The sequence below is a fragment of the Octopus bimaculoides genome, chromosome 6, assembly GCF_046866305.1.
Source record: "Octopus bimaculoides isolate indiv1 chromosome 6, ASM4686630v1, whole genome shotgun sequence".
In the NCBI taxonomy this organism is placed as follows: Eukaryota; Metazoa; Mollusca; class Cephalopoda; order Octopoda; family Octopodidae; genus Octopus; species Octopus bimaculoides.
Genome location: NC_142933.1, coordinates 46,562,742 through 46,575,678, shown reverse-complemented (window position 1 = coordinate 46,575,678; position 12,937 = coordinate 46,562,742). Strand labels below are relative to the sequence as shown.

Below are 12,937 nucleotides of genomic sequence, written 5' to 3'. Positions count from 1 at the left end.
GTAAGGTATCTTTTATTCTTTGTTTCAAATGGCACAAAAGTAGTTGACAATTTGTTGACAGGGGAAATGATAATATCACAGCTTGTAGCACAGCAATATAGTAGTGCATGCAGACACATACACAAATATACAAACATACATACGTATGTACATACATCTTTAAAATAGTCAGTCCAGGCCAAGTTTATGCTTTTCTTCATCATTATCAACAGTATATTGAATTATTACCAGTAGTTCTCAATTTATAAAATTGTAGATCTAATTGTCATTGTGAAATTTTTAGGATTGTGAAACAGTGTGTTATAGAGAACTGAGATGTCATTGGAAAGAAGTGTATTTAGAATAATGAAGGCACATGCACCATTACTGTGGAAGGCAAAAAAGTGGCATGGATGTGCTATTATGAGATCCTGTTCAATGTGGAAAATGCATAGAATAAAGAGGGTCTACTTCATGCTGACCTTACAGAGGAACCAGCATTTCAAGTTGACAGTAGCATGGTAGATAAAATGATCAAGGGAATAAAGAGTGAAAAAGGAGCTGGTTCATCAGGGATGGATCAAAATATTTAGTTAGGCCAGATACATAATTACATCAAGTAATACAAGAAGGTATCATACCTTGTAACTGGTATTGCAGTATCATCACAAACTGCTGCAAAGGCAAAGGAGATGGCTTAGAGAGAGAAAATTATAGAGGAATCTAACTACTTGAACAGGTTATGAAGGTCACAGAGAGCCATAGCGCAATTGATTCATAACAGAGTAAACATAGATGAAATGCAATTTGGCTTCATGCCCAGAAGAGGTTCTGCAGTAGAAATACTGCAGTTCATTTCCAATCTTCTGTGAAAACATTTCAGGCCATGGGAAAATACTGTCTTGCTTAGAAACAAATGAGTTAGCAAGAAAAAGGGTGTCCAGCTGTAGAAAATCTGTTGCAACAAATTCATTCTGACCTATGCAAGCATGGAAAAGTGGACTTTAAAATGGTGAAGCTAGCCTCACCATCACATCACCTTACATGTCCCCAAGTGGATTCCAATCTTTTCATCACCACAGCACACACTCCTCTGGGTTACTTCTATTGCCACTCTTTATCTCTTACCTTTATTTTACTACCTGCCCTTACACCTCTAGGATATCTTCACTGCACCTACCTATTTCCCCCCAATTCCTCTTTCTCCATCCTCTCCTCTGCTCTTCCTCGTCATTCTGGAAAGTACTTCTATGGTACCCAACAATATCTTTTTTCCTCTCATCCTCTAACCTCTCCCCCTCAATTTCTCTTCTCCCTCAACACCTTTTCTCATCTTTCCCCTTCTGACTTACCACCATACTTCACTTCAATGACTCATTATTCCTCTCCATCCTAGTCTATTGCTCCCTTCCTGTCCCCTTTCTCTCATACCGTCTGTCCATACTTGCCCCTTATAATGTCACCACTGTCTCTAATCCCTTCCCTTTCCTTTGTTCTTTGCCAAACTCCCATCTTATTCTCTTATCTACAATTTTTCATCCCTTCACCTTGGACCATTGCCCCCTTCTCTTCTGGCCTGTCTCAGTTACAGAGGCCTCTTTAAGCTCTTAATGTTGGTACTATGAAGAAAACACCTAGAGCTTTCTGTAAAGTGGTTGGCATTGGGAAAAGCATCCAGCCATATAAACCATTGGTGCATAATGTCATCCTCCAATTCACCAAACTCATTCCATCTGTCCAATCCATGCAACATGGAAGCCAGCTTACTATGATTAAGACAGCAAATTCCAGAATCTGTAGTGTATCATCAAATACTTTGTGTGTCATTGAATACCTTGCAACAATCACACTTGGATGGTGCTCTTAGCACTCTACTCGCACAGATGACAGTCAAGCAGTGCTGTCATCGAATTTGATTTCGATTTCACTTGCCTCAACAGGTCTTCGCAAGCAGAGTTTAGTGTCCAATGAAGGAAAAATATGCATAAGTGGGCTGGTTACACCACTGGCATAGGCCACGGGTTATGGTCTCACTTGGCTTGCCGGGTCTTCTCAAGTACAGCATATTTCCAAAGGTCTCGGTCACTAGTCATTGCCTCGGTGAGGCCTAATGTTTGAAGGTCATGCTTCACTACCTCATCCCAGGTCTTCCTGGGTCTACCTCTTCCTCAGGTTCCCTGAACTGCTAGGGTGTGACACTTTTTCACACAGCTATCCTCATCCATTCTCACCACATGACCATACCAGCGCAGTCGTCTCTCTTGCACACCACATCTGATGCTTCTTAGGTCCAACTTTTCTCTCAAGGCACTTACACTCTGTCGAGTATGCACACTGACATTACACATCCAGTGGAGCATACTGGCTTCATTCCTTGCAAGCTTACACATCTCCTCAGCAGTTACGGCTCATGTTTCACTGCCATGTAGCATGGTTGTTCATACACATGCATCATACAGTCTACCTTTTACTCTGAGCGAGAGGCCCTTTGTCACCAGCAGAGGTAGGAGCTCTCTGAAATTTGCCCAGGCTATTCTTATTTCTTTATTGCCCACAAGGGGCTAAACATAGAGGGCACAAACAAGGACAGATAAAGGGATTAAGTCAATTATATCGACCCCAGTGCGTAACTGGTACTTAATTTCTCGACCCCCAAAGGATGAAAGGTAAAGTCGACCCCGGCGGAATTTGAACTCAGAATGTAACGGCAGACGAAATACTGCTAAGCATTTCACCTGGCGTGCTAATGTTTCTGCCAGCTCGCCCAGGCTATTCTTAATCTAGCAGCTACACTTTCAGAGCACCCACCCCTGCTACTGATTTGGTCGCCTAGGTAACAGAAGCTATCAACTACTTCTAGTTTTTCTCCCTGGGATGTGGCATAAATTGTTCTCTGCACATTTTCAGTGTTTATTGCTCCTGAGCATCTGCCACATACAAAAACTATCTTCCCAGTTAGCCTTCCTTTAATATTGCTGCACCTCTTATGTGTCCATAGCTTACACTGAGTACATCTTATGGAGTTTCTACCTATGCCTCTTCTACAGATCGAGCAGAGCCATCTACCTGAAGGGATTTGTGGTTTGTCTACTTTCCTACTTATTAGGACTTTGGTTTTAGCTAGGTTGACTCTAAGGCCCTTCAATTCTAATCCTTGCTTCCACACCTGAAACTTCTAGTTCTGATAGTGACTCAGAAATTAGAGCAAGGTCATCAGCTTAGAGGAACTACCAGGGGCATCCTGTCTTGAATTCCTCTGTTATTGCCTGGAGGACTATGATAAATAGGAGGGGACTGAAGACTGAACCTTAGTGGACCCCTACCTCTACCCGGAATTCTTCACTGTACTCGTTGCCAACCCCCACCTTACTGACAGCATCCCCTGTACATGGTTGCACAGCTCTCACTAACCATTCATCTATCCCTAGTTTCCTCATTGACCACCAGATAAGGGATCAGGGAACCCTGTCAAAGGCTTTCTCCATGTCAACAAAAGCCAGGTACAGAGGTTTATCTTTGGTTAGGTATTTCTCCTGCAGCTGTCTTACCAGAAATATAGCATCAGTGGTGCTTTTCCCTGGCATGAACCCAAACATCTCATCTAAACTGACTCTCACTCTAATTAGTTGGGCTATGACCCTCTCCGTGAACTTCATTACCTGATCCAACAACTTGATACCTCTGTAATTATTTGTATCTAAAGCGTCACCTTTATCTTTGTAGCAGTTGTCTATGGTGCTGCTACACCAGTCATTGGGTATGACTCCTTCATGTATCACCTGGTTAACTATACGGGTGACTAAGCCATAGAGCCGACACCGCCAGATATTTTGAGCATCTCTGCGGTGATTCCTGATGGGCCGGGGGCTTTCCCTGACTTTATACTCTTAATTGCTTTATCTACCAAGGTACTGTCAATTTGGATAGCTGGTCCCTCTGTTGGGTCGACATTCGGCAGACTCTCTTTCTCCCATTCATTCTCTTTATTGAGCAACCTTTCATAGTGGCGTCTCCAGACCTCTCTCTTTGCAGCCTCATTTAGTGCAAGTGAACCATCATTCATGCAGACACATTACTCTCCTACGACATCACGGTTCTCTCTCACACACTGTCTTGCAACATGAAATACCTCAAGTCTTTGGTCCTCAAGGCGCAGGATATGGCAAATTTTTTCTTATTTGCTTCCCCTCTATCTCCTAGCTTCTCTTCTGGCAGTCTGACACAATTCCCTGCTACATCGTTCTTCCAGTCCTTCCAAGCCTGTTTCTTTTTTCTAATAACCCTGTCAACAACATTGTTCCACCACCACGTTACCTTGGGTCGAGAGGGGACTTTGCACCATCCACAGATCTGGTCAGTGGCCCTCAGCAGGTTGTCTCGTAGAAACCTCCAGTTGTCTTCCACATCATGTGATGCTATTATTGTTATTATTTACATAAGGTGGCAAGTTGGTAGAATTATTGGCATGCCAGACAAAATTCTTAGTGGCATTTTGTTCATCTTTACTCTCTAACTTCAAAATTCTGTGAAGATTGATTTTTGTCTTTCATCCTTTTTTGGGGGAGGTGGGGGGTCAGTAAAATAAATACCAGTTGAGCACTGTCCCCTCCCTTAAAATTTTAGGCCATGTGTCTAGAGTAGAAAGGATTATTGTGATTATTATTATCATTTACATAAGGTGGTAAGCTGGCAGGAATGTTAGCACACTGGATAAAATGCTTAGCAGCCTTTCATCCATCTTTACCCTCTGAATTCAAAGGCCATCAAGGTCAACTTTGCCTTTTACCATTTTGAGATCAATAAAATAAGTATCAGTTGAGCACTGAGATCAATGTAATTCACTTGCTCCCTCACCTAAAATTTCAAGACTTGTGCCTACAGTAAAAAGGAATATTATTATTATCATTTACTAGTAATATGGTCTGTTGTTTTATGCAGGAAATAAGTGATATTTTGCTTTATTGAAATATGGGAATATTATTAGTTTAATGCCTGTTTTTATTTCTGTAAACAATATTCCCTAAATAGGAAATTTTTGACAAACAAACATTTTCAAAACTGGAACACCTGTGATATCCTCTTGATCTAGTAAATTGACTTTCATCAACAAAAAGCTTTATGTGCAAAGACTCTCCAACTCTACTGAGAAAAACATACAACTGACTATATGTGAACACTGTAGTAGGGAGATAAATCCTTCATTTTCATAATTTGTCTTTGACTTTTGCTTATTAGCTTGGTGAATAGAGAATTAATGTTCAAATAGAGAATTAATGCTGACTTAAAGTGGAGGGCAAATGTGTATTGCATAATAGATGTGAGGAATCAACAAAGTACATCCTGGATCAACACCAGTAATTCTGTTGCTTTCATGAAAGTGTCAGTGGCAGATTTCTTGAAAATGGCAGTAAGGAATTCAACTATCTTTCTGAAATGATGAAAATGAAGGAACTGAAGTGGACAAATATGTGAATCTGAGTTATTTGCATGTTGGGAAGACTAAGAAAGATAAGTTAGTAAAGAGACAGACACAGATAGTCAGATGGATATAGGTTAGATAGACAGACAGACAAATTACACTTTCTTTTTTTTATAAATAGTAACTTTAAAAAAAATTTTTTAAAGAAATTTATGAATGGTAATTTGTATTTATCTTTACTTGCCTACTTACCTGATTTATTATTTCATTTCTGTCTTTTCTTTATTTTTGACTTAAAACTTTTAGCCGATTAAAATCACATCAATAATGAGGAAACAGAATCATTTGCTTAATTATTAATTCTAGTCTGGAAAAGCATTGAAATGATCATTAAGCTAATAAGTCATTCCCTTTTCCCTGAGGTAAAATTTTAATTAATTAAATTTTTTTGGCTTACAGCATTATATTAGTACTGACCTTAGTATTTGGTTTTCATGCAGATTATCTCCCTAGGTAAAGTCCTTCAATCAACTATAGTATTTTTAAAAAAATAAGATTTGGAAGTAATAAAGAAATCGGTATTGTTATCTTGTGGAGGATTACTTACAGTGGTCATGTACATAATATGCTTCTATTTTAACTGAAGAGTTGCAAGTTGATATCTTGGGTAGTGTGTTGTGTTCTATATTGCAGTAAAGCATGAGGTTTTGGTTGTTGAAGTATGGAAATCAAACTCTCCTTCTACATTTCAAAATAATATTAGATCTTGCAGTCAGATTCTCAACAACCATGACATTTTATGCTGTCTGTTTTACTTCAGTGTCCAAATTCAAATTCTACTAGTATCAGGTTTTATCTTCCATGCCATCACACAATTAAAATATATCATTATTATTCTATTAGTTAATAGAGATGTTGTTCAAGGTTTGGTGACAAGTCTCCTCAAATCTCAAGAATCTTTCTTTGGATTCTTTTAGAATATAGGATTGTATATTTCTACGGATCAACAGTGCAAGTCTCAATTCCAATAAATTGGAGTTTTGATTGTTTTTCAAGAAGTCTTGATTGCTTTGTTCTAAAAGCTAACTTTTAGATCTATGACTTAGCGTGCCGTTGTTAAAATCTTTTAATGCTGGAATTTAGAATAAGAATGATTTAGTTTGTCTAGCCTAAATATTATGTGAGAAATACTGCATGGATTTCAGAAACACTCATACTTTTAAGATGTGTTATTTAGTTCAACATTTCACATTTCTAAATCCTAATTCTCCTGAATCAATGTTGTTGACAGCCTCATTTTCATTAATATTTTGAGAACTAATTTATTAGCTATTAGCTTTGTTTTAAGTATATAGGTACTAATTATAGCTCTATTAATAGTCTATGTGTATTAGTTTCTATTATAAGACTTAAATTTCTTTTTTTTTACAAACGGATGTTATCCAAATTCCTTTATGTTATTGATATTTGTATCAACCTCAGAAGGATGAAAAGAAAATTTGAACTCAGGAGTATAATTTTAGTGTAATTTGAACGCGGAAGTATAAAGTAATGAACAAAATATTATTGAGTGTCTAGTTCAACTATTTAAATAGATCGTGGTATCCATTGCACTTTGAACTAAATATCTATAAATTGATAGTCCTAGATTAAATTTGACTATTTTTCACCTACTGCATCTTTTACACTGTTCTAATATGTTTATATTAAATACCTTGCTTACTAAATGTAATCTATTCACATTATTAAAATTGAAATTACTAAATTTCTTCCTTATATATATATATATACAGATGCACACACATTTTCATCACTTTCTAAAATTTTGTTTAACTCTCATGTCCATCTGTCCGTCTCTTATTCCTCTCATTCCATTTATGCTATTTCACATGAATATGTTTCCTATACTGGCATAGGTTGAACCAAGTAACTTATTTGAAGTAGTATTTTTATGACCAGGTACCAACTCTTACCTGTTATTTAAATAAGAAACTTTTTTATTCCACTATTTTAAGAGCACATGGACTGTAATATTTACTAGAGATGCATATATAAAACCACTTTTGGAGTTTTTTTTATCATTCATCTAACATCATGCAAGTAGTTTAAATGATAACTCTCAGGCACATGCATGTGCACAAAACACACACACACACACACACACATGCATGCATGCACAAGTTTCCATACCAATTTCATCTAGCAAATTTGCTCACATGGCATTGATTGGTCTGGGGCTAAAGTAGAAAATGTTTTGTACAGAGGGGCTGAACTTCAAACTTTGTGGAGTGAAACAAACTTCTTGGACACAATTACACAAACACACGTGTGTGTGTGTGTGTGCATGTGTACATGTATATTTAGGATCAATCAAAATTGTCTCCTTGTGTAGACATTGTGTACTGATTATAAACAAAGTTCCAGTTCATACAAAACAGTTATTTGTTTGTAATCTGTGGAAACATATCTAGCCATTGAGATCTTCGTATCTGAAGGACTAGGGGAATATTACTTTGCTTGGAAACAGGTGAGAGGTGGTAACAGGAAAAGCATCTGATAGAATATCTGCCTCAACAAATTTTTTTTGACCCATGCAAGCATGGGTAGATGTTAAAACTATGACACTAGTAACAAGACAGCTGCTAGAGTTGTCAACACAAATACAGCTATGAGGTTAAGAAGTTCACTTCACAATCACATGGTTCTACAGTCAATCTCACAGTACAGTACTTTATCAGTGGATTTTGATATGCATGAAATGTACAGAAGCTTTGTGTGTGCGTGTCCACTGGTGATCCTGAGCATCATTTAAATTAACATTGTTTTGTTTAACATAAGTGCAAAGTAATGTTAAATGAAATACTGCGTATTTATTTTCCCTTCTCTCTCTGGAATTTTTTTTTTTAATTCATTAAAACTCTTTCAATTAAGGAAAACAAAAATAAATAATGATGAGTAACATTATTTGTTATTCAAACGAAGTAAATAACAAAAGTAAGTGATTTACACTTACGATATAGAAGTTTTATCATTAAAAGCTTCTTTTAATTAACTTATCAACTGACTAAATTAAATAAGTTATTGGACTCTGAAGTTTGATTGAATGATATCAAAATGTTATTGTTCTTTTTTTTTTCTATCCCTTTTTTTTTTTCTTTTGTTATATTTAATTAGAAAAATAACAATAGAATCAGTACAATTCTTTCTTGATAACTTTCAGTTCTTCTAGACTGACTTTATATAATTTTTTAGAAGGAAATTTTTTTTACATTTAAAATACATGGTAAGATAATTTTAGAAATTTTATAGCAGTATTCAAAATTTTTAGATATTTATCATGATTATTAATATTGAATATTAGGTCTTGTTTTGCTTCCTGCTTGTAACTATTTTATTTGTACTACAAATGCTCTCGGCAAAGTTATATACATCAAAACATTCAATTTGTACATGTATCTATGTAAGTGTGTGTGTGTGTGTATATATTTGATCATTTTAATGACTACATTTCTATGTTAGCATAAATTAAATGAATATATTATCAAATTGTTTTACAACTGGATGCCTTTACTGCCACTAATTTTTAACTGTTTTTCAAGTAAGGGTTACCTTATTTCACGTGTCTTTGAAGGCTTGAAACCAATGGGTAACCAATTGACAGGAGAAATTACAGCAATGTCACTGCTTGTGGCTTGTGCAATTTCCAGAAAAATGCAAACATAAAGTCACACATACACACACACATGGATTTATTTCAGTTTTCTTCTATGAAATTCACCTACAAGGCATTTGTATGTATGTATGTGTGTGTGTGGGTGGGGGGGTGAACTTTTCAAAAAGTAACACTTGATACTTTCAGTTGAAGAGAACAAATCTTATATATTTTTTTTTAGTTTTTTTATTTTCTTTCCTCCTTTTTGCTCTGTATATTCTCTCTTTCAGTTATTGAAACAGTCTACAGACCATGTTGATTATCCATCAACTCCTTGATTAAACTTTTGTTATTGCTTGAAGGGTTGTACCACTACAAAAATGTAACCTGTGAAAAATATTTTTGTGTTACTTATTAATAAGCTATTTTGCATTTTCTAAAACGTAGTAGTGTATATATGTAAAACATATTTGTTAGTTCAATTTGAAGAAACCTATATCATTTATTTGTTCATCAACAAATGACAAACATCTAAATGCAGTTATTTAAGAAATCATTTTCTTTTATCTTTTATTATTACATATGCTAACATCTTTTACACACCAGTGCTCAGGAGATTGGTGGATGAGACAAATTACATAGTAGATAATACACCTTTCTGATTAGTACTAATATACAATTATTCACAAGTTTTCTACTATATATGTAGGTAAACTGATGAAAGTTAGATTTAAGTGTAACAAGGCCTTATATATGTGTATATTTATATATATACATGTGTGTGTGTGTGTGTGTGTGTGTGTGTGTGTGTGTGTGTGTGTGTGTACTCACCATTTTAATTTCCCCTTTTCTATGTTTGCATGTAATAGACAGAATTTGTTAAAGTGAATTTTCTAAGGCTGGATACCCTTTCTGTTGCCAGTAGTCAGCTGTTTTCAAGTAAGGTAATATTTACCCTTGTCTCGATGATCTTTCATGGAAGACTGGAAAAGAATGGCACTGTCTGCATGACAGAGGCATTTGCTTACAACTATTGCACAATGGTAATGTGGAAGAAAAAGCAAATTTGTTAATTAACTGAATAGCTTTCTTTTGGTTATGTTTATGTGTGTAGAAACAATATAGTCCAAATATGTCAGTAGTAGTCCTGTGTGAGCAACACTTGTGTAACTGCTCAATGCAGACATACATATTTCTGCTATGTATAATAGTTTACTTTTTGTTTTCTTTAGACCATGATTGTGGTTCAGAATATTCATCTTGAAGAATTTCATGCTATATCTGAGGAAAGTAATACTTAACTCTTCCAATTATTTTTATTTTTACTGAGCATTTAAATTTGTTTCTTTTTTTTTTTTTTAGGAAACAGAGACAACTGATCTGGATTTACCTGATGACGATGAACTGGCAGAAGCCTTTGATATGCACTCTCTGATTATTTCCAGTCTTAACACAGATGAAGGTCATCTGGCCACTGCTGATGAGGTCATTAATGAAATAGAGCACATGATGCAGGTAAATTATAATTGCTTTCTCCAAATATCAGGTTGAGAAATTATATAATTAAGGAATTTGAAATTTGAAATCTGAAATCGAAATCGAACCGAATCCAACGACTGACACCCATGCCAACCTCTCCTTCATTGGACACTAAACTCTACTTGCGAAGACCTGTTGGGGCAAGTGAAATCGTAATTGACTTGATGACTGGCATACTCGATGACTGGCACCTGCGCCAGTGGAGCACTAACAGCACTGTCCGAGTGTGTTCATTGCCAGAGCAGCTGTCTGGCTTCCATGCTAGTGGCCCATAAATAGCACCATTTGAGAGTAATCGTTACCTGCATTGTCTTCTAGCACTTGTGCTGATGGCACGTTAGAAAATCATTTGAGCGAGGTCGTTGCCAGTGCTGCTGGACTGGCTCCCATGCAGGTGGCATGTAAAATACACCTTTTTAAGCGTGGCCGTTGCCAGTACCATGTGACTGGCACATAAAAGCACCCACTACACTCTCGGAGTGGTTGGCGTTAGGAAGGGCATCCAGCTGTAGAAACTCTGCCAGATCAGATTGGAGCCTGGTGCAGCCATCTGGCTTGCCAGTCCTCGGTCAAATCGTCCAACCCATACTAGCCTGGAAAGCGGACGTTAAGCGATTATGATGATGATGACGATGATGAATAAATACATATGATTAAGAAACATAATTAAAACATATGTTTTGTAAGTATGTAGTTCAATACAAAATCATTTACATGGCAGAACTTGTTTTCTACATTTATTTTTTACCTGATGGAATTAACATGTTTTTGTAAATTAAGACATTTGCATATAAATTATTCAAATATACCTATGCTTTTCACATTCGTATGATTTATAAACCAACATTTACTAAGTCTTCTCTCTCTCTGTTTCTTCTTTCACTGCTAGTTTGGAGGAACAGAAATTCCTGTTCTTCCAAACCAGCTAGCTAAATGCTACCTACACCTAATGCCTCATCAATATTGCACCCCAATCCACTCCCATCTAATGTTCCATCAATCCTACATCCTATTCATTGTTTCATCATGATTACCTCCATCCAATGCATCACTAATATTGTCCCTATCTAATGACCCATCCAATTCCTACCCTGTCTTACTCCATCGCACTCAGTATTAAGCACTTTATCTCATCCTTTCTACTTGCAACTAGAGTACCTGCCTGTTCATGTTATTCTTACAATCACTAACCTGCAGACCAAGTTGAACTAGTCTGAGGGAGCCTGCAATGTCTGTTGATGCTGTCCACTACTAATTTGACTAAATAAAAAAACACATAACACATATGCACACATACACTCACTTTCTCTCTCTCTCTCTCACTTGAAAAAGAAATTAGTGTATTATGTACTTGTAACTGACTAAACTGAAGAAATCGAAGTATTGTACCATTCCCAAGAACACAATATACAAGCTTTTGCAATCATTTGTGACGTAGAACTTTGCAAATGTTTTCCCCAGGTTACACAAAGGCTTTTCATTTAAGATATTCTTATAGATTGACAACAAATATGAAAATAAATTCTTGATAGAGAAGCAATACATTTAAGCTCCCTTGAGAAAGTTATTTCTATATTAAAAATTTTTTTAAATCAGTATAAGTAACTTTTCAAGTTACTTCAGTTTTTTAAAATCTATTTGAAAGTGGGAGTAGTTAAACCTAATGAGGTATCTCAATTTCTGCATGAGAAATGAAGAAAGATTATGGCAGGAAACTTTCATTTAACCGAGTTTTTAGAGTACCAAATAGTTAACTGACAAATTGTTTGAATATATTCTGTCACTGACAGAGCAATGCATCTATGACCAAAATATAATTCACTAAGGGTTAGTAGCATACAAATTTGGTATGTCTTTTGTCAGTTTGCTTTGCTGATGTCACTCAGTATCACCTAAGGTGTGCTGTAACCATACTGACTAGCCCTAGACATACTAGCATCTTCTGTGGTGATCCAATGTGTTGTAGAATTTACAACCAGATGTACTCTTTTACTTGTTTCAGTCAGTGGACTACAGCCATACTGGAATACTGTTTTGTAGAGTCAGTCAAACAAATCATGAATTTCAACAAACCAATTGTAACTATTACATTGCCCTAGGATTATTGTAGTAGTAATCATATCGACAATAACAACAGTCACTAGAGTATATCAAATGTGAAAGCAAGGTTGTAGAAATGTCCTCAATGTTTTTATGATATTTGGATCAAATTCTTTCTTATGTGACAGACAGACTTCAGTCAGTATGTTTGTGAATAGGTCTGCAAATCATTCACAGGTTGTCTGGCTACACAGACACTCACACAAACTCATAGACACAGGCTGTCTGACGATGCACATATATACACA

General features: G+C 36.2%; 1 protein-coding gene across 2 annotated transcripts in view; it reads left to right on the top strand.

The window, feature by feature from the left end:
- LOC106873561 (fasciculation and elongation protein zeta-2) overlaps window positions 1-12,937 on the top strand; it is a 72,735-nt gene that overhangs the window by 27,162 nt on the left and 32,636 nt on the right. For both annotated transcript variants that reach the window (XM_014920987.3, XM_052968869.2), the window contains exon 3: window positions 10,413-10,565. In XM_014920987.3, the coding sequence (XP_014776473.1) occupies window positions 10,413-10,565 (153 nt within the window). The remainder of the gene's footprint in view (window positions 1-10,412; window positions 10,566-12,937) is intronic.